This window comes from Centrocercus urophasianus, unplaced genomic scaffold, assembly GCF_019232065.1.
Source record: "Centrocercus urophasianus isolate 14NV4802_14NV808 unplaced genomic scaffold, USGS_Curo_1.0 seq_10, whole genome shotgun sequence".
NCBI lineage: Eukaryota > Metazoa > Chordata > Aves > Galliformes > Phasianidae > Centrocercus > Centrocercus urophasianus.
The window spans coordinates 14,791,444-14,817,834 of NW_024884142.1; the positions used below are offsets into that span (position 1 = coordinate 14,791,444).

At 34.0% G+C, this 26,391-nt stretch overlaps 1 protein-coding gene across 1 annotated transcript in view; it reads right to left on the bottom strand.

Annotated features, from left to right (window-relative positions):
- CSMD1 (CUB and Sushi multiple domains 1) overlaps nt 1-26,391 on the bottom strand; it is a 988,742-nt gene that overhangs the window by 115,489 nt on the left and 846,862 nt on the right. Inside the window, exons 31-37 of the mRNA XM_042815127.1 lie at nt 24,342-24,458; nt 21,606-21,719; nt 19,610-19,705; nt 12,144-12,347; nt 10,925-11,049; nt 10,214-10,310; nt 5,067-5,171 (exon numbers count right to left, since the gene is read on the bottom strand). Of these exons, the coding sequence (XP_042671061.1) occupies nt 5,067-5,171; nt 10,214-10,310; nt 10,925-11,049; nt 12,144-12,347; nt 19,610-19,705; nt 21,606-21,719; nt 24,342-24,458 (858 nt within the window). The remainder of the gene's footprint in view (nt 1-5,066; nt 5,172-10,213; nt 10,311-10,924; nt 11,050-12,143; nt 12,348-19,609; nt 19,706-21,605; nt 21,720-24,341; nt 24,459-26,391) is intronic.

Below are 26,391 nucleotides of genomic sequence, written 5' to 3' on the forward strand. Positions count from 1 at the left end.
CTGGCAGAAAGAAAAATCCTTGCTGGCATATCTGACAATATGAATGCCCATTAGTGTCCATTTCAGGAAGCTGCAAACTGAGCAATACAGGAATTTTTTGACAGCTTGACCGAAAGTCATTGGGGGATTCTTTTTTGACTTCCTTCCTCCCCTTACACAGCTAACTGAAACATACTGGTTTTTACTATACTACGAACATTAAGGTGGAGTGAATCCTTTCTATTTTAGTGCTGGTGTCTAGCAAAACCCAAGTTGTTCCTCACAGAACTGCATTTCTCAGACCAGTTTGGAAAATGGAATTATCTCAATGGATTGCTGCATCAGCTTTTACTACAGCAAAACTGACTTTAACTGAGAGGTTCAAACAGCATGCTGCATGAGCAAATATTCAATATTTTCTGATATTTATTATATCATATTTGTTCATGTACTAAAGGAAATATTGAAGCTACTACTGATTCAATAAATGAGATTTTAGGACTAAGCTTAAACATCAGTGTCCACAAACACAACTGAATGTTGGATAGTGGATTCCTTTGTTCATTAACATTAAAACGAATTTATCAAAGAGAAGAAATATTTATTCTTCCTAGTGCTGTTAACTACAAGAAATACAATGACGCATTTTGATTGAACTTGTTGGAATTGTGAAAATAAATATGTTATTTAACCTATTACAGTTAGTGAGAAAAGATCTGCATAGGAAAGATTAGCTTAAATGATTAATTCCTGTCTTTCTTACAGTTACCTGTTGCATACCACTTTGTTTCTCATCACAGATTACAGCAACAAGCTTAACACCTGCAACCCTTCTGAAATAAGAGGAAAGAATGCCACTCCATGGCTCTCAACAATACTTACAATTATGTTATAATCAGAATGAATTTTTTCTAAGGCACTGACCAATTCCTTCCCTTAATTTGAATGAGTTTATGTATCTGATCTTCTTAAATGTTCTTAAAGTATGAACAAACAAACAAAAAACCTGTCATTGGATGCCCTAGCGTACAAAATGGGTAATACCACTCAACTTGGACAACAAACTTGCATTCTTAAGTCTAATTTATATACCTACACCAAACCTAAAAACATCTTAAGTATGAAGACTGATTTGCTGCCTGCAAATGAGGGCAAAAGTAAGACACTAAAGAAAGGAATACAATGTTCCAAGAAATAAAACAAGACTTATTAAATTATTTGAATTAACTTGAAATATTTAACATTAAAATAAGCTTTGAACAGAGACTGAAGCATTTATAAAGTATTTATGAAGTTTTTTAAAGTTACAATAAAAACAGCAGTGTGCAGTGTGGAATATATGTAATGAAACAACAAATTCAGTATATTTTACTAAGTTAAAGCTATTTTCCTTAACACACAAAACCATGCATGCTTATTGCATCTACACTGATGAAAATACATTTTTAAAGTAGGAATTCCCTTCCACTGTTTATAAGATACAAGCATGATATTTAATTTCTATTACAGATAAATAATTTCTGTCCTGAAAAAACAATTTATTAGTTGCTTAAGGACACACTCCTCCATTTCTCTTACTCCTTGAAATTTCTTCTGGGATAAAGGGAATGTTTCTAAATGATCCTCCCTCCCAGTGTCTTAATGAAAACTTCTTATAAATTTCTGGAAATTTGTCCTTCATCTCTCAAACATTATTTTTTTCCGTATGTCACTCAAATTCCTTTTATTGTGACTGCATGAATTTAACTACAAACTCTATAATAAAGTGAAGAACTGATGAATGGGGAGCTCAGTGTTCAAAATCCATTGTTTTTCTGCTGTCATCAGCAAAGACAAATTGAAAGAATACAATATAGTACAGTCTTGCAAAACAGATACTGCTAACTTACAAAAAGGCCTTTTGTTACCTACAAAGGTTTGGAATCACCTTGCAACTTTTCAAGGAAATATCCTTGCAATCAAGGCATGCAAAGAATTTCATTGAAGAAGACAAATTCTCAAGCTCTCTTTCATAATTGGATTCCATAAAATTTTTAGAGGTACTGGAACAAAAAGCATAAAATCCTGTATTCTGTCACCCACTTAAGTATCCTGACCAATAGCCTACGTCCTAGAAAGAACAAATCCACCTCTGTCCTCTAAATGAATTAAGTGTAGGCCTCTGGCTTCACAATGGGGTGTAATATCATGCAGTTACTTATTTTTTATACATTTGATTTTAAGTGATTTTCTGAGTAAATGTTTAAATATAAGCTGAATTTAAACGATTGACCAGTTTGCCTAGTATTTAGGATGTTATTTGAAATCCTGTTACAGCTGTTGTTGTCTTATTAAACAGAACAGCTTTAGAAGTAGATATTGTGCTCCCATACTATGACTACTCAGACATTCAAATTTTTGCAAGATGAAAGAATGCAACTAACAGCTGAATTTTATAGCTGTAGAGCACCTTGTATAAAAAGGCTATGAATCTAGTCTTCCTTTTCCCATGGTTTAATAATAAAAAAAAATAATCTGATGTTCTAATACAGCATTTCATGTTGAAAAATTTTTTCCAGACATCAGACACTTTCGTGCCTTCTTTACTAAGACAATATATCAAAAAGCAATTCAATCAAAAAGACATTCTTATCCTAAATTTTGAATTGGCTTCTGAACTAAAGCTATTTATTTTTCTAGAGCTGCTTCGAACAGTACATGACTGAATGATCACAGGCTTCAGAATTCATAACCAAACAAGAGCAACAATTGCACCTGGTTGCACTGAAAAAATATTTTCCTGTTCTGCTTCTTGGTCTAAAAAAGGAGACTGTTCAATACAAATCAGTAACTTCTTGCTATGGTGATTTGCTCATTTTCTGTACTCACAGACACACACAGGTATCCAATTAGCCCAGCAGAGACCACATAACCACACACAAAAGCAAATTATTATGTCCTGCCAGAATGTCAACAGAATAGTTAACTAAGCTCTGAATGCTGAATTTTGTCACCTTGACCTGCGCTGCGCTGCATTTCTAAAAAACCCAGCATTTAAATACTGACACTGCTTAAGTCAGTAGATGCTTTAGCAGTGTAAAGTTGTGGAATTGGTGATTAGGAGACTAAAAAAGGATATACTCAAGTGATCTTCCATGCACCCACATACTTTTCACTGTTTAGTAAAATAATTTTTTCTTTCTTTTTTTTAAGGAATCACAGGGATAGTAAAACTCATACAATGAAAGATAAAAAATTAACTTCTAAATGTTAACTGTAGAGTAACTTTCTAAAACAGAACTTTACAGTGCAAACAAAATTACACAACTACATGTTTATTGCATGATAAATGAAAGATTTGAGCAGAAAAATTCAGTGTGATAGGACAACTTGCATGTCTGGTGTGCTGGACAGATATAAGCTTTTCAGGAAAACAGATAGTCTTCTATGTGAAGAAGCTGAAATGTATGGTGCTCCATATGGAATGGTCAACAGATTGGGTGAGAGTTTGTTGGTCAGAGTCAGAAGAAATAAGTATGACATTGTGGTGGGAAAATCTACTCAACTACCCAATTAGGCTAGCAAAGAGGACAAAGACATTTTAAGTTTAGAAGGTAAAGAAAACAACTGTATCAAAGGTTTTGGTTCTTATCTGAGATTTTAATCTGATATAATCTGGAAAAGCAACACAGTAAAATGCAACAGTGGAAAAAAGCAACTCACAAGGTTTCAAGGGATGCAGGTTAACTTCTGTAGGGGACAAGTAATGCCAACTTTCTCCTATGAGGAAATGTTGAGGGAACTGGGCTTGTTTAGCTTGGATAAGAGAAGGCTCTGGGGAGACCTCATTGTGGCCTTCCAGTACTTGAAAAGTGTGTATAAACAGGAGGGGAAACAGCTTTATGAGAGTGAACAGTGATAGGACAAGGGGAAATGCTTTTAAACTGAGACAGGAGAGGTTTAGGTTAGATATTAGGAGGTTTAGGTTAGATATTAGGAGGAAGTTTTTCACACTCTGTGGTGACGCACTGGAACAGGTTGCCCACAGAAGTTGTGGATGCCCCATTCCTGGATGCAGTGGCTCTGGGAAGCCCGGTCTAGCATGACGGTGCACTCTTAAGATCCTGTTAAAGCCTGTTAAGATCCTGAAGGGACTGAAGAAGGCAAATAGCTGATTGCAGACCTTAGATTTTATGTGTAGACTGGGAGCTGGTAGGCAGATGACATGGCATCCTGCTCAGAACGTCCCCAAAGGAGTTCAGGGAGAGGAAACTGTAAAGGACTTTAAGTACTGTTTCCAGTAAGAGTGGTCCTCATACTCAGGAAAGCAATCAGGGAGTTTAGTGCAGAACTCCTGTCCAAAAATTAGTATAGAGAGGCAGGGACAGATTGACAGGAATAAAGTTTAGAAACATTCACCGGTCATACATTTCAACTGAAGCTGGGATTTACAAGGGACATAACTACTTCCGACTTCCCCATCAGGAACTCCCAAGATTCTCTGTTTAGTGGCAATGGTTAGGAAGCAGAACTAGAAGCAGTGGATGAGGACCAACTTTGAGACTAATTAATACTCAATCCATGGGATAACGACCATACAGACTGCATCCAAAGGTGCTGAAAAAAAAACCTGTTTGCATGCTTCACAATTGCATCAATCTATTGAAAGGAATTTGAAGGAAAGAATAGAACAGGGAATAGCAGGGAAAAAAGGTGTTATCAGTTTTGTTTTTACAGATTGGCCAATGGTGAAATTAACTAATTTGCGGCTACCTATATTTCAGAATAAGATTGAAACGAGTGAAAATACGTATATACATTAAAGCACACATATTTAGAATATCATTCTGAATTTCCAGCTTGATTTATTATACTCTGCTAATTTGTGAATGCCAATTTCACTAATTCCAAATATCACTTCCTTTACAATTTTAATTTAATAAATATCACTCATGCCAGGATCATGCTAAGTAGAGGTTGTTAGTCAGAGAAGGAAAAAAGAAAAAAAAAAAAAAAAACATGCCACAAAAGAAACAATATAAACACTCTCTTTATCTACACACATACTTTTTTTTCCTGAGAAAGCCTTAAAGAGCAAGTAGTCTTACTTTTGTATTCCAGGTGGAAACCAGCTGCGGCCACACTAATATCAGAGTGGAAATGTAGATAAAGCTGATTGGAAGTGCTGTTCAACAATGCTGGCACAGTTGTACCTGGAAAAATAAAAGTTATGAAATAAACTGTAACATGCTGTTCTATCATAGGCTTTTATTGAAAAGACATAACCAGCCTCATTTTCTTCTCATTGTGTGCATGGAAATTTCAAGTCATGATACTAAGTGGCTATGTAAATACAATCAAACTAGATGCTATCGTGTCTAAATGAAACCATACTCATTTGGGTAAAAAAAAAAACAAAACATCAGTATAGGTTTTGATAACAAGATCAATGACAGAATCACAGAATTGTAACTCAACATCCTGGGGTTTTTTTGTTTCTGTTTTTTACATACATAAAGAATAGCAGTACAGAATAGAGCAGATAATCTAAATATTTTTTATGTCCCCTCCAGATTTTCTTCCCACTATAGTATTTCACCACTTATCCTAACTGTGGGTATAAAAGGAAAAGAAGATACAGGTGCAGCAAATTAAAGAAAAAGAAAAAAAAACATACAAACTTTAGTTAATTCAAATAGCAGTAATCAAAATTGTACATAGCTGAATTCAGTGTGTTGTTATACAAAAAGCTTATCACTAACCCTGGACACATTGTCATTAGCACTGATAAGTGTGACACTACATTTTCTTTGTTTCCATATGACTACTATGTCAATCATATAGTCTAATGCTGGCATATCTGCTCAGGCTAAGAATTACATCCTTTTCTCAGCATACCCTCAAAACCAGTATTAAACAGCCAATAAACGGTGGTCACATGAAAAATATTTTCATTTCTTATGGGGCATTTACTGTTTCTATAGCAACTGTGAGCAGCGTATGATCTTGAAATTCATTCTTGAAATTAGTAGAAAGAATTATCCTCAAATTTCTACAATATAAACTAAGAAAAGTAAAAACTTTTGAATCCCAAACTGTATTAAGCAAAATCTTGATATAAATGGTGAACTGTTAAAAAGATGGTTGGTCTTTATACACTATAGCCCTTTAAAGGATGCTTTACTGTCTGACATGGAAGCTCCAAGCATAGAAATTCACAAGCAGTACAGAGCATTCATGTCACACAAAACTTACAGTAGAATACAGAAAATAAGGAAACATCTTCTAAAAGAGGAATTTTCATGGTATCCATACAAAATATTTAGCTAAGGTGTCTGCTCAGTAAAGTTGAGGACATTGACTCATAACTGTCTTTTTATTTAACAAAATTGCTCTTCAGCCAGTTATGAACACTATGTTCTTCTGTTCCCTTGTAACAACTGCTAAGAAAAGACTGTATAACACCAGTCTTTTACTTCCTGTAGTATTCAATAAGAGGAGAAATGGTATTCTATTATGCTGTGAGAAAAAGAAGAAAAAAAAGTGAATGATGCTAAACCTTAAACTAAACATTTTAATTCTCACAATTGCTCTGTTCAATCGCATATCAAACTTAAATTGTATTGCTCACTTGCTACCTTAGGATCTTAGGGGATTTGGTAGATAGCACATGGGAGATACTTTTAGTAAGATGACCAGATACAGTGTCCAAAGTGTGACATAATAGCTGAATAGCGCAGCATAGCATAGAAAAAAAATAGTTCAGTTGGAAAGGACATTCAAAGAACATCTAGCCAACTGTCCAACCTCTTTGCAACTAATCAGATGTTAAAGCATATCAATGAGGGCACTATCCAAATGCCTTTTGAACACTGACAGACATGGGGCACCAAAAAACCCTCTAAGAAGCCTAGTCCAGCATTTGACCACTCTCACTGTAAGTAGTTTTTTCCTAATGCCCAGTCTGATCCTCCTCAGGTGCAGCTTTGTGACACCCCCTCATGTCCCAACATCAGTTTCTAGAAGCAGAGCTTGATATTCCTCCCCTGTGCTTCCTCTCTTCAGGGAGCTGCAGAAAGCAATAAAGTCACCTCTTGGCATCCTCTTCTCCAGAGTGGACACCTCAAGCATCCTCAGCCTCTCTCCATACATGTCTTCCAGCCTGTTACCAGCTTTGGTGCCCTCCTCTGGGTGATTTCAAGGACTTTAGCATCCTTTTTCCATGTTACAGAGCCCAGAACTCCACACAATAACCGAAGTGACACTTCACCATAATGTAGTGAGAGAATATTTGACCACCTGGCTATGCTGTATTTAATTTACCTCAAAATGCAGTTTGCTTTCTTGGCTGCCAGGCTACACTGATGAGTTCTATTGAGTCTGGCTATTGGCAGGCATCCCTAGGACCCTTTCTCCTTTCATCCAATCACTTGTCTCCCATCTGCACCTGTGTCTGGCAACACTCTGTTCCAGGTGCAGTACCTGTCAATTTCCTTTGTTGAACTTTATGCCATTGCTAATCACCCTGTGCTCTGATCTATCTAGATCACTTTCAAAATCTCAGAATCACAGAATCATAGGGATTGGAAGAGATGTTTAGAAATCCTCTTGTTCACCCATTCTTCTAAAGCAGGATTTTCTACAGTAGGCTGCAGAGGAAAGCACCCTGGTGAGTTTTGAATATCTCCAAAGAATGATAGATCACAAACTTTCTAGGCAGTTTGTTTCTATGTTCTGTCACCTTCAAAGTAAAGAAGTTCTTTCTCATGCTCAGATGGATTCCAGTTTGGACCCATTGCCCCTCGTCCTGTCACTGGGCACCACCAAAAATAGCCCCATCCACTTAATACCCAGCCTTTTGGTATTTATAAGCACTGATAAGATCTGCTCTCAATCTCCTCTAGGCTAAATGGTCTTTGGTCTCTCAGCATTTCCTTGTATGAGGAGATGCCCCAGGCCCCTAACCATCTTTGTGGCTATCCAGTGGACTATCTTCAGCAGCTCCCTGTCTTTCTTGAACCAGGAAGTCCAGAACTGGTCACAGTGCTCTTGTTCCTCATGTCTCCTGAGAGTCAATAGCAACAGGAAGTACCAAGAAACACACTAAGGATGCTGCTCCTGCATCCAGAGTGTTGAAAAGAATATTGAACAGGACTGGCCATACATTTGAGCCTTGGAGAACATCACTAGTGACTGGCAAAGAACTACAGTTCTTTGAGACATTTACCTCAAAGTCTTCCCTGATTAGATATACATCTGTACATTTTCAGGGCATATTTTGAAGACACATGAATTTTAGAGACTAAATCAGCACAATCTTTAAACAATGATACTCTACAAGATTTACTGAGACAGATAAGGTACCTGCTGAGTTTTACTACTTATGATATTGTGTCACATTACTGGCACAGTTTTGAGAACAGCAGATTTTATCCTATGTTAATATATTCTTTATTACTCTACTCCTATACTACACATTTCAATTATTTCAATTAAGTCTTATGTTCACGACACGAAAAACAGAAATCTACAGTGAAGCTGTGCTAGTCCATCTCCATCTCCATATTTTCTATTTTCCCAGAAATTAGGAAAGTCTTTAAGTTAAATCAAGATGATACATTTTTACTGTAGAATAAGAAATCATTTTGAGGCTTAAGTGGTGTTAAATAGGATGTTGCTAAATGGATCATTTAATCAGCTCTTTATCTACTAGGTCAGAAGTATTTGCTGTACATTTCAAGTGACAAAGAATGGTTATATTTCATAATCTCTTTGTTTCTTATTTAAAATTTAATATACAACATAATTATTAGTCTCCATATAACAGCTGCTTCAAAAGTAATGCCTTCTGTTTTGTTACACTGGCCCACAACATCAGAGGCAGATGGTGGATTGGCAGTAGAAACTAAAACTTCCCACTAACATTTTGTTACATTTTGTTGCTGCATGGCATCTGAGTAGAGGTCTGGCAAAATGGTGTCTGACATGAAAGTGCACATGAAGAGAAGGTATGTAGCCAAATTCCTCCATGTGGAAAAAATGGCACCAAATGACATTCACTGATGCTTGCTGAATGTTTATGAAGACCAAACAGTGGAGGTGAGCACAGTGAGGCAGTGGTGATGCCTTTCAGTTGTGGCAACAGCAATTTGAAAGACAAGCCACATTCCAGATGATCATGCAGATTTATACAAGCACAGCATGCAGGCTCTTGTTCACTGGTGCTGAAAATGCATAGCTAATGGTAGTGACTGTGCTGAAAAATAGCTTTTGTAGCTAAGAATTTTCTCTATCAAATCCTGTTGTGCTGTTTGTATCTGTTGTAGTTTCCAGAGAAATAAATAGGAGACATCACTTTCAGAGCAACCTATGTACAAAAATATTTAAATACATAGACTAAATACATGACATTTTATTATGTAAAATTTGAAATGCAATATTAAATTGTTCAACTAAATACCACCCAAAATATATTGTGTTTATTTTATTTGATCATTAATCTGCATACCCAATCCAGTATAAATCTATTCTTTAAAAGTTTTTGAAGTCATAAGAGAAGAAATGTTCCACAAGATTATTTGGCTACAGCAGAATTAGATCAGGCTTCTGGCAGAGTACGATATAATTCATGACTTAATTCTTTTTTTGTTTTTTTTTGTTTTTTTTGTTTTTTTTTGATTTTTTTTTTTTTTGCTTGGATTGGCTTGGTTTATTGAACACACTCTTTCTATAAAAACTGCTTTATAAAAATGGAATAAAAGCATATGTGTCTAATGTACTTGTGAAACAAGAAATGATATGGTTTAGTGTGTCCCAATCACATTGATTTGTTTTGTTGTTTTCTTTTTTTTTTAGTCCATTGTCCAGTGAGTTTGGATAAATTATGAATGCTTCATCTTTTTCTTCAAAAAGGACAGCTAAAATGAATAAGCTAAATCAAAGTTATCTAAGGAAATTCCTTGAATAGGAGATATGGATTAAATAAAACACATTTTTTCAAAGTTGTTGTCAACTAAATCCCACTAATGAAAGCTAAACAATTTAGCATATTTGTTTCTGAAAATCTCTCTTTCAAGATTGATACAAATTTACAACACCTAAACAGCACTCCTCCTTACAACGAGTTTCATAATATCATAAAATATGCCATACAAATGTGTACATGTGTGAACAGGCTTCTTGGGTATACAAGAGAACCAGTCATGGCTTCACACGCACCAACAGTCTATATGTTCAGATCAAAGCATGTCCTTACCTGAAAAACTCCCAAGACGTGGTGCAGTCATATCTCCACCATCATATATTTCAAGAGAGTCCCAATTATGTTCAGTGGCAAAGCTGATGACTTGGATCTGCAAAATGCCACCAAAAATTTTTAAACAAACAAGTCTTGTGTATTTTTAAACGTTCTAGAAACAGTAAAATGAAATAAAGAGAATATAATTAGTAAAATGAAATAAAGAGAATATAATTAAAGAAGTCCTAACAATAATAGTAATAATAAAAAGTAAACAAAACATAAACTGTTACTTTTTAAGTTGACTTAACTTTTAGAAAATGTGAATATGGCACTAGGTGACTAAGGAAGACTTTGCATATATGTTGTATGATTTAAAATAATTACTCAAAGTGCAAATGAGAAGATAAAGAAGACCTCTCAAGTGCTCTAGTAATATTCTAGCAGATAGAAAGGGTTGGCATTCGCATATCACATCGAAGAGTTTGTATTCAGTATTTTGCATAGCTGAAACATAAAGCTGCTTGCTAACTATTTCTCATGCCGTCTGTAAATAATAAAGCTAAGCAAAGAACAACAGTGAGAAAAACAGAGCACAAATATTTAAAGTAACCCCAAAATGATGCATCTGGTAACTCTTTTCTGACACTTATAAAGAAATAAACATTTATTTCATAAAGTAAAATACAAATAACTTAATGTTCCGTGCTTGACAGAATATAGACTTGCCTGAATACCTGATCCCTCAGTCACTATGATTTTCCACACACAGTTCAAGCTGTTACCATAAGGTTCAGGGTAACCTGGTGATAGAATAGTACCTCTCCGTTCAGTAAAATTCCCACTACACGGCACTAAAAGAAAGCATTATTATGAATTATTACAAAACCTTAGCTATTTCAGAGAAAAGTAACAATAACTGTATGAATAACTTATTACAATACTGTTTTTTATTATAAATTCATAAGCATTAAATAATGAGTTGAACTCAGAAAGTAATGTTATCTAAATCATTAACAATATGCAGTATTCAGATACATCTTGTACTAATGAGCCCCTCCAAAGTGAACTTCATTTTGAAAAACCTTAGAAAAACCTAGCAGCTAGTCATGTCTTACCAGCAGATAACAACAAATAACTGTTAAATCATAACATTAAACCCAATCTTGATTCACATAAATCCTGTGAATCTACCTACAGCCTAGGATAGTTTTAACACTGTACCTTGCTGGTAAAACGGTGTGGTATATCACATATATTTTTAGTATATATGGAATTGCTTCTTTATAGTTCCGGAAAACAGAACTAAGCTAAGCAAAAACAGAATACAGAGGAAACTGGACACCTACATTTATTTTTAGAACACTCCAATTAATTGAATGGTAGATTCCTATGAATATTATTGAGCTTTGGATACAAATCCAATGAAGGGTGAAGAAAATCTCTCAACATTTACAAGGACAACAAAGTGTCAAATATCCCATTGGAGGCCTGTTGATAAACTAGAAAATTAGCTAAACTTAACAGAGCTGTCATTTTTCATTGTATGTTATGTTTCACTCGAAAAAAATAAAAGATATAACCATTCTATGTGTGATAGAAACATATGAATTCTGAATATTAAAAAAGGTTAAGACACTTTTGGAGAATTAAAATCTGTCCTGTATTTCAAGCTGTGGATGAGTCATGAAAATAATGAATGTTCAAGAAAATGTGCATCTCACTTGTTCATATAATATAAGTCATTATATGAAACACTATACTGCCTACCAGCCAGCTGGTTCTCAATTACTTTTTGGTATGGAACACTGCTCTTTTAAATTGGGCATGACTGATATTAATCGAAGGAGAGTGAATGACTGTTAAATACTATTTTCTGATATAGTTCCTGAACTCTAATTCAAAGACATACATGACATAACAGATGAGTTTAAATGTAATTACTTACCTACACAGCTTGGTACTGTATCATTCCATTGAGCTAAGGCATTAGGTACAGAATGGCATCGGATAGCTTTTGAACCTTGCAGCAGATATCCAGGACTACATTCAAAGCGAACGACAGAGCCTGCTGAAAACTCAGAGCCAATTCTCCTTCCATACCTAGGCTCTGGAACTGAGCTACACTGTGTATCACTTGTGCGTGGAACGGCTGCATCAAAACAGAAAGAAAAATGCCATGAAGTCAAATGACAATCATCATCTAAAACACAAAGAGATTATTAAATATGCATATTGTTTCTTGTTGGAAGTAGTGAAGTTCTATTTTTTCCTTTTATTTGCTTTGTTAATGTCATATCAAACCCTGGCCTAATGTTTTCATGTCCATTAGCCAAATTTGGGTTTGTTTAGGTTGGAAAAGAGTAGCCTGGGAGCCTTCTGGTACTTGAAGGGAGCTCACAAACATGAGGGGGATTGACTTTTACATGGTCTGATAGTGATTGACAAGAGAAGATATTTAGGTTTAACATTAGGAAGAAATTTTTTATTTGGAGGCAGGTGTGATACTGGAACACGTATCCCAGAGACGCTGTGCAGGCATTCAGGGTTTTGGGCAGATGTGGCCCTGGGCAGCCTACAGAGGGGAGCTGGAACTAGATGATCTTTAAAGGTACTCTCCAACTTAAACTACTCTATGATTCTATAAACTTGGGCTGTGACAGCCACATGATGAGAGCACTTCATCACATCTAAGTGCTGTGTCAGCTCAGGAGGCAAGAGATGTAGAAATTAAAACCTCCAGTATATCAATGGATACTTCATTTGCCTTCTTCACTTACAGGAAACTGATACCTATCACCTAATTCATTTATTAAATGTGGAAACTTTGGCTTCTTATTAGAAGCAAGGAGAAATATTATACTATATTGGACGTGAAAACTATGCAATATTAAATCATTATTTGATTTGTCATAATGGACAACATTCCAATGACAAACCTTATAATAATTATTTTTACAAAGAATTCACAAACCTCTTGTGATGCTTGAACAGTTAAAACTTGTAAACAACATTTATAGAGCAAAATAATAAGATCAATTAGAAACTCATGCTGGTTATTTATTTATTTATTTCCCCTTTAGGTTGCTTATTTATAACTATTTCCTTACAGCAAGCATTTTTTGTATTTCTTGACTCTTAGCACTGTGTATGCATGTGTGAACTAGACTTTTCTTTCTACTTTTGATTTTGTAGTTAGCCAATAGCTGCTACAATTTAAAAAAAAAAAAAAAAGTATTTACAGAAAAAATATAATTATGTGCAATATCATATCTAGACTTTGATAAAACGAATGTACATAAAAATAATCTCATTAATAGTAACACAAATATGTATTCTGAGTGAGTGACATCTTCAGAAGCTTTGTTTGATCAGTTTAGTATTGCCAAGAATTAATTTCAGGGAATCATCACCAAGGTTGGAAAAGATCTTCAAGGTCATCTATTCCAACAATCTACCTACCACTTACATTCCCCTCACTAAACTATGTCCTTTAATACAACATCTAAATGTTTTTCAAACACCTCCAGGGATGGTGATTCAACCACCTCCCTGAGAAGCCCATTCCAGCACCTGACCTCTCTTTGGAGAAGAAATCTGTCCTAACATCCAATCTGCACCTCTCCTGGCACAACATTTCCTCTTGCCGTATTTCTAGTCATGTGGGAAAAGAGGCAAACCTTCACAACAGTCTCCTTTCATGCAGTTACAGAGAACAATAAGGTCTCTACTAAGCCTCCTTTTTTCCATACTGAACAATCCCAGCTCCCTCAGCCACTCATAAGGCTTATGCTCAAGCCCCCTCACCAGCTTTGTTGCTCACTGCGTCTAGATAGTAATGTGTATAAAAAGTTTTAAATAGGGCTTAGACTTCATTTCTGGCATTCTCAAACGCAGTGTTTCTGATTCACTAACCTATTTTAAAAATAGCATAAACAGAATTATTTTATTTTACATACTTAAATGTATCTATTTTTGCTGGCCTTTAACTGAAGAACAATATTTCTTTCTATTCATTAACATCCATACAATATCTTTTCAACTACCCTGGCTACTAAATAATAGAAAAGATATGTGGAACCTATATATACTTATTTTCATATTGTCTTTTTTTCTTGCTCTGTCATTTGTTCTAATCAGAATAACAATTATTGAAGTGTAATAAATTCAAGTACTAGTGTCTTCTCTGAAAATTAACACTTATTTTCAACTTGGACATAGAACATCAATTGAAATCAATCCTTTCTTAAATCTAGCATGAAACATGTAACATTTCAGTAGAATATTGCCAGTTCTTGTGTTTATCTAACATGATTTTGTATCAGTTTTTCACATTTCCAGTGAGAAAAACAGTTAAGTTTACACAAGTACTAGTAAGTACAGATAAAAGCTTTTTAAAAGATCATTTCAATATTATCGGTCTTAGTAATAATAACAGTACAACAGTACAACACAAGTTCTCTTTATTAATATGCCATAGGTTGATTTGTAAGGCAAGATCATATAGATATAGTATTTTCATTTTATTTTTTTTCTAAATCAATAGACTAGATGACTGCAGAAGATTTTAATCTTGAAACCCTAAGTTACAAGATTAATCCAAGACTGAAAAAAATGGGCAGAGGTGAAATCTGCTGGAATGATAATTACACAATAGGCTACTGCAGAACAAAAGCAAATACATTTTTCAAGTCTTGAAAATGTCTGAATACTTCAACCAGTGTAAACAAATCACTTATCTGTCCAGTAAGTTCTATTATTCTGACTGTTTAAATCAATGGGATTTTGTTATTGATGTTTTAACAGGACCCAAGTATCTTGATAATTGAGTATTAAGAAACTTGATTGTGCCTACAGTTTTAAGTTCTACAATTCTAGGCATGGCAAGGAGTTGTTGTGAAAGAATAAAGATGAAACTGTAGCTTAAGGATTTTTACATCACTGATCTTTTTTCTGATCATGACCTAGAGACCAAATACAGCCTGGCAGATCAATTCAACTGACTCAGCCTGCTCTTTTTGGCTCTTTCATTTTCTCTATCAGATGGTCTACTGGGCAAGCACAATTTTATTAAAACTTTTCTTTCTTTTTTTTTTTTTTTAAGTGTATAATGACTCCCCAGTTGACTAGGTGATGAAATGTGTGTTTCATATAAATGTAACATACAAATGTTACATTTACCACACAATTAGGAATGAATATATCCCCCTGAGACTGCACCAAGAGAATTTTGCTCAAGACATATCATTCCCAATCATGCCATGAATAAACAAGTTTTTCTTCAAGAAACTTCTACTTAACTGAATTTATTACCAGTTAACACAAATCTCTGACCACTGATTGAAGTGTTCAGGAAAAGGAGGACACAAAAAGTCAACTAATTCCCTAAGCGGACAATTTTCCCTCCTTCTCCCCAGGTTCAACTTCAGTCAAATGCCTACCATCCTTCTTCCTTACAGTCATCCTAGTTTCTCCACTGAGGTGAAAAGCAGTACAGGATACTCTTTTCTCTTCTTGCTTTTCCTTTGCTTCACTTTGCTTATGTTCTCACTTGTGAGAACACTTCAGGTGTTCCTATCACTTTTTTCTTAGCATGGGTCACCCATCGACCACACTTTGTCAGAAACATTACTCCACTGCACTTTAAGTCTTTCACAGGACAACAAAACCTCAGAAATATTCTCAGCTCATTGTGAGACAGACTGCAGTATCTTTAGAGATGCAGCTCATCTGTCATGGAGTGCCTACTTAGCAACCTCTCCAGCAGCATCTCCAGCCTTAAGGTGTTGTTACTGTCTTAAATATGTGTGCTTTGGCATGATGTGCTACTCTGAGTGGTGGAAGTTTGGCATAGTTGTTTATGCTAGTTTCAGAGGAAGTTGTACCTGAGCATCACATAATAGTTCATGACCTCCTTCCACAAAAGTCTGCTAAGTAAAATTTCAGCATGACATTTGTCCCCCCCTTACCTGTCATCCTTAAAGGGCTATAATGACCTATCCTGACCCTATCTCATCAGCATTCCTAGTGCACTTTTCACTGACAACAGTGAAATGTAATATAAGCCAAACATAACTTCCTAGAATTGACTTTTGATTTAATTATAGATACATATTATTATAGATAATAAGTAATAAATAATATATAAGAAATCTATGGCAAAATGCATTACAGTTTCAGATATCCTTAAAACACACTGTAAACCAAAATACTTTGTGGCAATCCCTTAGGGAACTCCAACTGTCATAACTCTGTTCCCCAGTTACACACAGCAGTAAGTATGTGGGTAAGTATTTTATTCTTGTCACAGATGAGGTCAATTTAATTGTTAAACTTATATCCTTATTTTATTCTTGTTCCCCTTCATCTTTCTTCCATAGTTCTTCATTATTCTAGTACACAAGCTTTCTTATTAACTTACTTTAATATCTCTATTGATCTCATAAACTAGTTCACGTAACTGTATAGTGGAGCAAGTAAAACAAATAAGGATTAAAAAAAAAATCATTAGTGATGGCATAGGTAGAAAGTTCATTACCTTGCTTTTTAGGGAAATAACTCTCACTATTTCTGCAGCATAAGCTATATAAAAGTATGTACTACAGTTTCTCAGATTACATTGCAACAGAAAAACAAGCATAATATAAGGCACCCACTTCCTTGTGCCTTCTCCAAAATAATCCATTCTTCTTAAATGGATTGTTCTTAGTATCACATTTCCACATACATAACCCAAATATTATGAAAGAATGGGTATTCAGTCTGATATTACTGATATTACTCTTTACCTGTTTTATGATATACCAGGAAATGTGGTCATCCGATAAAAAGAACTGCACAAGCCGATGAGATACACAACTAAAAAGAAGTTTTTGAGAAAGGAGCATTGCAAAAGCCATTAAATCTGAATTAAATCTCATCTGTTGCTAGCTCAAAACAGAATGTGAAATAGTCCAAGATTTAATGTTTCCCCCTCTACTCTTCCTTCAATCTTTTGCCTATAGCACTGGCAACGCAGACTTTTCAAGCTCCATCATCACACATTCGTTTTTCTACAGTAATTATCCTCCATCTTTTAGTAAATGTTTCATGCTACTATGAAACAAAATTGAAACCAGCCCACTGGAAATGAGAGAAGGGAAGAAAGTCAACCTGAAACAGAAGGTGATAAATAAAGTGACTGACTTTGCAGACCAGATTACTCTGTTCAGTGTGAGAGTGGATGTCATTCTCTGGAGTATTTAAAATGCTAGGAATCAGGCAGTAATGGAAATGTGATCATGTATTTTGAAACATGAGAAAACAACCCTTGGAATGAGATTTTATTAAACATCACTAACTCACTATCTTATTAAATAGTCTTTTGTTAAAATCTAATTTCTTTGAGTTATTAAAAATAAGTGTAGTCCAAATAAGTGACTGAAATGAGGCATACCATTATGCTCAACAGGAAATTTATTGTTCTACAGCAATATACGTTTAATTTCAAACAAATTCTCTCAAACTATAAGTGACAAAATATGTTGAAGCACAGTTGTTTCAACAAAATTATGCTATATGTACCTACCCAGAGCTCAGATTTTTAGAAGTACTTCAATACATTTTATTTTTATTCATGTCATGAGAAAACTGAAATGGACAGTACTTCTAGGGGATAGCTGTTTAGGTGAATGTAACAAAGCTTCTCATAACAGCGTAACCTCTGAGACTTTGCTAGTGATCTGTGCCCTGTCAGTGTAGAACAAAACCAAAATATATTTTCTCTTGTTTTCGCTACAAAATGAAACATTTTTAATACTGTAACTAAAATTAGGTGGGACAACTGTTTGCTGGGACAAAAATCAAGTACAAATGCATACAATTTACATTCTGCTTTTAGTTAACTTTTTGTTTTATTTAGTCTTTGGTAACCGCATATCTTTTCATCCTAACCGCAGGACCTATTTTCAGTGTCTATTATAATAAAATCTGACTATAAACTGGAAATTGTTGGAAAAATTGATATCATGTAGCAAATTCACTGATTGTATTTTTAAGTATTTATTAAACTCTAAAGTGCAATTAACATATGTAGGTCACGTTTCCAGTGCTCATTTCATACACTACTCAGTGGCATGTTTTTAATTTCATCTCAGACAAAAATTTCATCACACAAAATATGTGTCCCATCAAGAGCACAGCAATCTAGTTACTTACATCTAACACAGTATTGCTGGAAGATGTATGCAAATATAATATGTCATTATGTTTTGATGAAAAAAGTTATATGATCCTGTCCCTACTAATTTTAGTTAAGTAAAATACTGACTAGATTTAGTAGGTCCTTCTAGTAGACAAATAAATAACTACAACCTGGGTAGCCACTCACAAATGAAGGTAAGCTGTTCATATATGTGGATATAGATGGCTGTATAGATGGATATATTGTAGGCTTTAAGGACCACACAAGATGAAGGTGAGAAATTAGTAGAAGGTTGTAATTTAAGTGAGTAGACTTTTGCATATTCAATAATTGATTAGGGGAACTTTCTTCAAAATTCTGGTCATAGTTTTAGAGAGATAAGAGAGGCTGGGAACAAGTGATCCCACTGAGAAGGAAGAGTGGGAATTATTAAAAAAAAAAAAAAAAAAAAAAGCAATGGAACTTTCAGAACTATTTAAACAAACAAAAAAAATGAGCACACCAAAAATAGAAGAAAGGACTGGCAGTAAAACAGGAATACTTATGTTCTTTTAACTATAAAAGGGAAAATTTCCCCAATTACTCACAGAGAATATCAAGAAGCAATGAAAATCTTAAAATTGCAATGAAAATCTCCTATATACTGTGTGACAAAAAAAAAGGCATACAGCTGTGCAGAAATATTTTTATATTATCCCCTTGAAATGAACTTAGTCATTAAACAAAAAAAAAAAAAAAAAAAATTAAAAAAAAAAAAAGGAAAATCTAAGCCTAAAGCTAGCAAGGGACATTAGAGGAAATGTCTACAGGTCAGCAGGTCAGGCATGCTAATATGGGTAAGTTGATACTTCAGGAAAGAGAGTTGAACAGCTTAGTGGTAAATGATACAGAAAAGATTTAAGCATTAAGTGTCTTTTTTGCCTTGTCTTCAGAGTTCATATCATGTACTATGTAGTCTAACATGGCAGTCAGCAGTTAAGGGAACAATAGACCATGGAATCCTGAGAAAGTCTGGACCATACTCAAATCCATGATAAGAGAGGATTAATCAGGGATGACTGCCATTATGGAGCCAGTCAGTTCTCACTGGTTCAGAAGAAGTTCCTGATGTCTGGAAAAAGGTTAAGACTACACTTTTATTCAAATAAATAATAAGATCTAAGAAGTTTACAGAATTATACACTTCGAAAGACCTGTATCAGTATCTTCCACCAAAAGACGACATGCATTACCTTGGTAAACAAAATGGAACCCCCTTGCTGATGCCCCACTCTTAGCACTGAATCGCAAAAGAATTTGATTAGATGTTGCCAAAGGCAATGTCTCTCCTATAAAGGGAAATAAAATAAATTAAACAGGCAAAATAGAAACAAATTGTAACTCTTCACTACATATGTAAACAAATGTACTGTTAAAATACAGTTTATATTTTCCTTTTCCTTTAAGGAAAATGTAAGTCAGAATGCATAAAATGAAATTTATTATTGAAGGCTTAAAAATTGATCAGATTAAAAAGACTTGATCATTCACAAACTTTCTGACATCTACTGCAATTCCTCCAAATTATTTTTCTGGAGACTGTCACTACCATTAAAAGCTAAAATCATTAGAAAAAATTTTGGTCAAATTTTTCTGTGACTGACAGCTTACTTTATTTTCCAAAACACATTAAACAGTGAAAAGGATTTTAAAGCTGTAACAACAGATCCTTATGTAATGTTTATAATTTAACAATTAACAACAGAGGAAATGAATTTATGACTCCTTGTATAGTTGCTTCAATAAAAAATATGGCCACATATTACATTACAGTATAGTATTTATAAAAACATTTCAAATTTCATATACTGAATTGATAGCTAATAAAGATGTTTAATATTCTTTGTTTCTCTCCTTCTCTATATGTCCGTAATCATAATAAATGCTTACTAATGAAACACTACATAAATAATTGAAGTACTTTTCCACTGTAAAGTTGCTATTTCAAATGACAAATGTTTATATTTGTGTTGGATTGTATCAACACTTTTAAGAAATTGTATCAACAATTTTAAGAAGTTCTACTGAAATGAACAATAATTTAGTAAATATATCTCAGATAGTTGTCTAAATAACATTGACAATTCCTTCACTTAGCTTGGCTTAGTTTTATATTATTGCAGCTCTACTGATTTCAGTTAACAAAATCTAATCCTAAAGCAATGCAAATCACGTCATCATGAATAAGTACAAATCACAAGTTTAAACTCCCTTCAGTTATTTTCAAATGTCTGCTGTGGATATATACATTAATTTTGACTTTTTAAGAAAATACATAATGCAGTAAAATTGAGTGCACAGATGAGTTCTCATCTTCAAATTTTAAAACTTAAAAGTAAATGCATTTTGCTGTTGAAATATTGCCAGTAGTTACGCAAATTTGAAAATAAATACATGAACTCCTCTTACGAGGCAAACAGCAAGATTCACTACACGAAAAGGATGAGCTGAATTTTTCAAATAATAAAAGGTTTCCTATAAATTGAATTGATATGTTCCCTTAACTATATACTCCTTTAAAAGGTAGAACTTCCCCCATTACTCACAAAGAATACCAAGAAGCAATGAAAATCTTTTAAATTATATTTTAAGAATAGAAGAAACATGCAAGAAACTCTCCTAAATACTAGGTTTGTATGACAAAAACAAAAAACAAAACATACTGCTCTACAGAAATATTTTTATATTATTCCCTTGGAGAGAACGTAGTCATTAAATATGCAGAGACAGAAATTTTGGCCATGCTGAAATCTGTTTAATTACCATTTCTTAAGGTCAAATTTTGCTATTTTTACCTGAACACAACAGGTGGTCTTTTTTAGTCTAAGTGCGCATTTGAGTCCAAATAATTGCATTTTATGAATGCAAGCAAGTTGTGTTTAAATTAGACATTTAGAAAACGTAGATGTTTAGAGGCAGAGAAGATAGTTGTACCACAGGATCTGCCCTCTTACAGAAAGGTAGAGAATTCCATTCATTTATTCCTCCAATCATCCAAGTGATCAGTTCTTGCCTAAAACATATGTTTCAGAAAAATGTCATGTTCCAAAGTTTTTAGCTCATCCATTTCCCTTGAGATTCTCTTCTACTGACTTTATTATTATATTCCCAAATAAATTCAGAATGTTCTCAGGAATTCTTCCAGACAAAACTCTGCAAGAAACATATATTCTTTTCATTATTTCTTACCTGAATGGGATCCAGACAGTGAACTAAGAAGTCTAGCTTGAGAGTTATCTCCATCAAATAATTCTGCCACATCATTCAGAGCTGTTTGGAAATAGGCAAATTGTCCAAACACAACTATGTTAAAAAAAAAAAAAAAAAAAGAAAAAGGTGAAGACAATGAGAAAGAAAGAGAACAAAAGAGAAAATAATCTATTTTTTAAACCCAAATGTAATTAAATATTACTGCTTGTCTTAGTTATCAGTGGATTCCTTCATTAATTTTTTCCAAGTTTCAGGAAAGGTGAGAAGCTTAATTTATCATTATAAAATGTTGCTTTAAACTTCAGTGGTATGAATTTGATATGCTCTTCAGTATTTCCTTATTTTTAAAATATTTTTTTAAATTATTTTTTAAAAAATTTAAAATATTCATTTTAAATTTATTTTAATAAATTAATAAATATTTAATAAATATTTATTTATTCTTTAAATATTTTTAAAACTATTTTTGTTTTTATTTAAAAAATAAGGAAAAACTGAAACACTCTCCCCAAAAGCGCACTTTCCAGTCAAAAGAAAGTCTTATTCCTCATTGTGTAACTACCTATAAAATAAGAAAGTAAAATATTGAAAAAGGATTTTATTTTCAACTAAAATTTCATTAACAACCTTAGCAATTATTTGTGAGCATCCACTGTCACACATGATTAGTTGCTTAACCAGCTTTAGTATGAGTATGATTTAAACATTGAATTGGCTACTTTTTGTATGTTTTCATTAATACTCATTTTAACAACAAACATGAAAACTGACCAAATAACAAAAACATCAACACATTACTGTTCTTGGAATATTGCTACACTCAATTTGACCCTCAACTGTAACCAATTTAAAGTGTATTAAAAAATAAATCAAGTAATTATACAACATTTCTTATTTGTAAATATGAAATGGTTGTAAATATTAATGAACATCAAATGAATCAAGTATCAGTCAGCAATACAAACATGAAGTAATTAACCAGTAAAATTAACCAGAAAGAATATTATTTCATCGCAACAGCTAACCATATTTTCTTGATAAAGGAGGAACCTGCTTTAAAGTTACACCTATTCCAGATTCACTCCAAAAAAAATAAATAAATAAATAAAAATCATAGAACTTTGATGCAGCACTTATGTATCATTTTATGTACAGCTTGAATCAGACAGTATTTTCTAACTTTTTGTTAAGTTTATTTATTTATTTATTTATTCTTAAACATGTATTCCAACCTCCTAATTTTTAAAAGCAGGGCTAATTCAGAAGTTAGATCAGAATTGTTGAAGCCTTTTTCTGATAAAGCTTTGAAAATTGACAAAACTTGAGAATCCTAATCTTATCCAAGCGACCTGTACTTCAATCACTGCCATGGTGAATAATGTTTTCTTTATGTCCAGATAGAATTTGCTGTGCTCAGCTTGTGACTACTACCATATGTTCTTTTACTATATACTTCTGGAACGAAGTGTCCTCCTTTACTTAGAACATGCAATCAAGAATTTTAGTCAAGAACACTGTACAATCGAGTCTGTAATCAGATAAATTTGTCACTAAGTAAATTCTAATAACATTTCCTTGTAATCATCGTCCCAAGAATCTAATAATGCTAAATGACTTGATTGACCCCTTTTGTATGTTCCAGCATCTTTCACTTCTACTGGCTATTTTCTCACATCCTATACAATTCCAAGAAGAAAGAATTACAATCCTGTAAAAGATAAACAAAAAACGCTTTCTGACTTTCTGCAATATGCTTGGTAGATCTTCAGCACTTCAAGGCCATTGCCATGACAACAAATCAAAGGCTTGTCTTTGTCCAAAAACAGGTCTACTTTCCCATGAGAAATTTTTTTGTGACAAACTTATTTTTGATAAACTTGTTATTGTGAACTCACTTGTTTACAACATTGCATCAGTGCACCTGCAAACCCAGCTGACAAAAAAGAAAGCCTGAGAGAATTTTGGATCATTTTTTTTGCTGTCTGCATTCTGCTGGTTTGAAACCTTGATGTCGGGACAAGCACTTGCGCCCCCACGCATCCCTTCTCTGATTCCAGCGGGCCGATGCTGGAACTCCTCAATACAGATCTCTTTTCTCTGTCTCTCATTCTTTCTTTTACTCTCTTCGTCTTTTTCCTCTTAACCTTTTACTCATCTCAATTAGTAGCCACTGCTCTGGAGATCGCTGCTGAGCAGGGAGTGCCCTATTCAGGGGATTCCAAAGATACACTTTCCTCACAACCCACTGAATGGGATGAGACAATTCTGTCAAATTTCACTTTCTCTTGAAGGAAAGTCAAAACAAAAGAAAACCATTTTTAAACATTTCTGTAATATAAATTGCAAAGATATTGTTACTCCCATCCCTAAAATAAACACTACTAAACTTTTTATATGATATATGAAGTATATTTTTTTTTCTGATAGAATACTAAAATACATTTTTATTATTATTATTATTTAACAATAGTTATTGGAAGTATCTCCTGTGCAGATGTATTTGTGGACACTGCTTGCTTTGTTCAAGTCTACTGATCACCCAAGGGAGAAATTGACGTGAAAATTCTAGAATCAATTTCTTTGTTGAGAGCCTTTTATTTTTTTTATAGCCGATTTGCAATTTATTTCAAATCTAGAGACACTATTTCACATAAATGACATCTGAACTCTAGAGCAATTATTAATGATTGGTAAGTCAGTAGAACATATTCTTACCAAATTCTTTAGGTACTGTTATTGAATAATGGCAAGTCTGCCCAGCAGTATAATTATGAGGATAACTTGGTGATAGAACCACCCCCTCTGATCCTGTGTACTGTCCTCCACATGGTGCTGGAAAGAAAACAGAAAAAAATGTTATATGAATTCCATCCATCCCTATCTATATTAGCTCAATCTGAAAATGAAAGAAAACCTACATTACAAAGCAACAGCTCAGTGCTTTTTGCTTGCTTGTTTCTTTTATAAAGACTGATTTAATAGCTCTTTCCAAGAACACAATTTTTATTAAAATTGCTTTAAAATTGGAATATACAGTTTTCAAAGTACGGTAGTAGTTACTGCTGCATATGTAAGTGGCGTAATGCAGTTACCTTGGGTCTCAGAGAAATACACAGATACGTTAACAGCATCCTACACAGAATGCCACACTTTGTGAACATATGCTTAAATTGCCTTGCTTTTTCTAACATCCAGATATGCATATTAAAATTCTTCAATTATTTCCTCTGTAAAGCTAATTTGAAGACAAACACTTCACACACTTTTGTATGCGTTTCATTCATACTTCACATTAGTCTCTCATCTGTTTCCATTAAAAAAAAAAATAAAAATAAAACTTAGAGTAAATACTAAGAGATGGAGCTAATCTTTCTCAGAACTTACGATGAAGTCAGCATGCTTAATTTTTCCCCATCACACAGAATTTGAACCAGGATCCCACAGCAAATTATTTCACATTACTGGTGACTATCCTTTTGAAATCTTGATTTAAGTATAATGAACGTAGTTGTTACTACTGTGTCTGTCTTTTGCTTTCCCTCCCATTGGTCAAGATTAAACAGCACACAGCACTTCATAATCATTTCAGTAGTTTTGATTATGATCTAAACTATACATGTCCAATCTGTGGACCACAGGCCACATGCAACCTGGCAACAAGGCCTGGCCCCTGCTCCACGCCATCTGCCCTGCACTGTTACTCTGCCCCGCCAAGCAGACTTGCCCAACCCCAGAAGCATAACGATTGCTCAGCAGCAGCCAAACATCAATCCACTATTTCCACTATTAATGCAGTCTGAGATGCAACCAGGGCATGGGAAGGGCACAGTGCTGAGCTGACTCAAATACTAGAAGAAACTGTATGCATTTTGATTCATTGGCTAAACACAGTCAAAACAGGAAGAAAAAAAAAAAAAAAAAAAAAGCAGCTTGCCTTGACAAAAGAATTTGAGAACATGGTTCAAGGTTGCAAAAAGAAAACCTTTTTTTTTTTTTCTTTTTTTTTTTTTGCGTGTGCACGTGTGTGTGTGTGTGTGTGTGTGTGTATTTCAGCTCTATTTTCAGTCAACACAAATATGTTACTGGGTATTTTCAAATTGAGTGTTTAGAGCAGCAATCAGATATTCAATTCACAAATCTGACTGTGCCTTTTACTAGCCCTATTCTATCACAGAGAAACATTCCACACTTCACAATTACACCTTATTCATGTCATCATTTTCGGCAGTAAGTACATTTGTGACTATCTTCAAGGCTGAAGCACAGAAGAACATTTCATAAAAAATCTCTGACGAACACTTCGAGAACTCACTGAGAATTGCAGACAGTGACAATTGAACCAGATACTGATGCATTTGTTTCACAAAAACAAGGCCATATATCCCACTAGTTTTTTTTCGCTGCTTTTTGTTTACATAAATAATATTAAAGATTAAAATAAGTTTTCTTCTTTTTTTACTTTTTTTTCTTTCTTACTTCTTCTTTCTCTTTTCTTTTTTTACTTCTACTTTTCTTACTATATCAAATATTTTATGAGGGTTGTTCTGAACGTAATGCCTCCTAGTTTATTATGTTGCCCACAAAATCAGACATAGTATGGCAATAGAGGTTGAACTTTCCTGGCAATATTCCATTACATTTTGTTGTCATATGACAGACGGCAGCAGAGAGACATCAGACATGGAAGCAAGTATAAAGCAAGTAAATGCTATCAGACCTGGAAGCAAGTATAAAGCAAAGGTGTGAAAATTGGTTTCTCCATGCA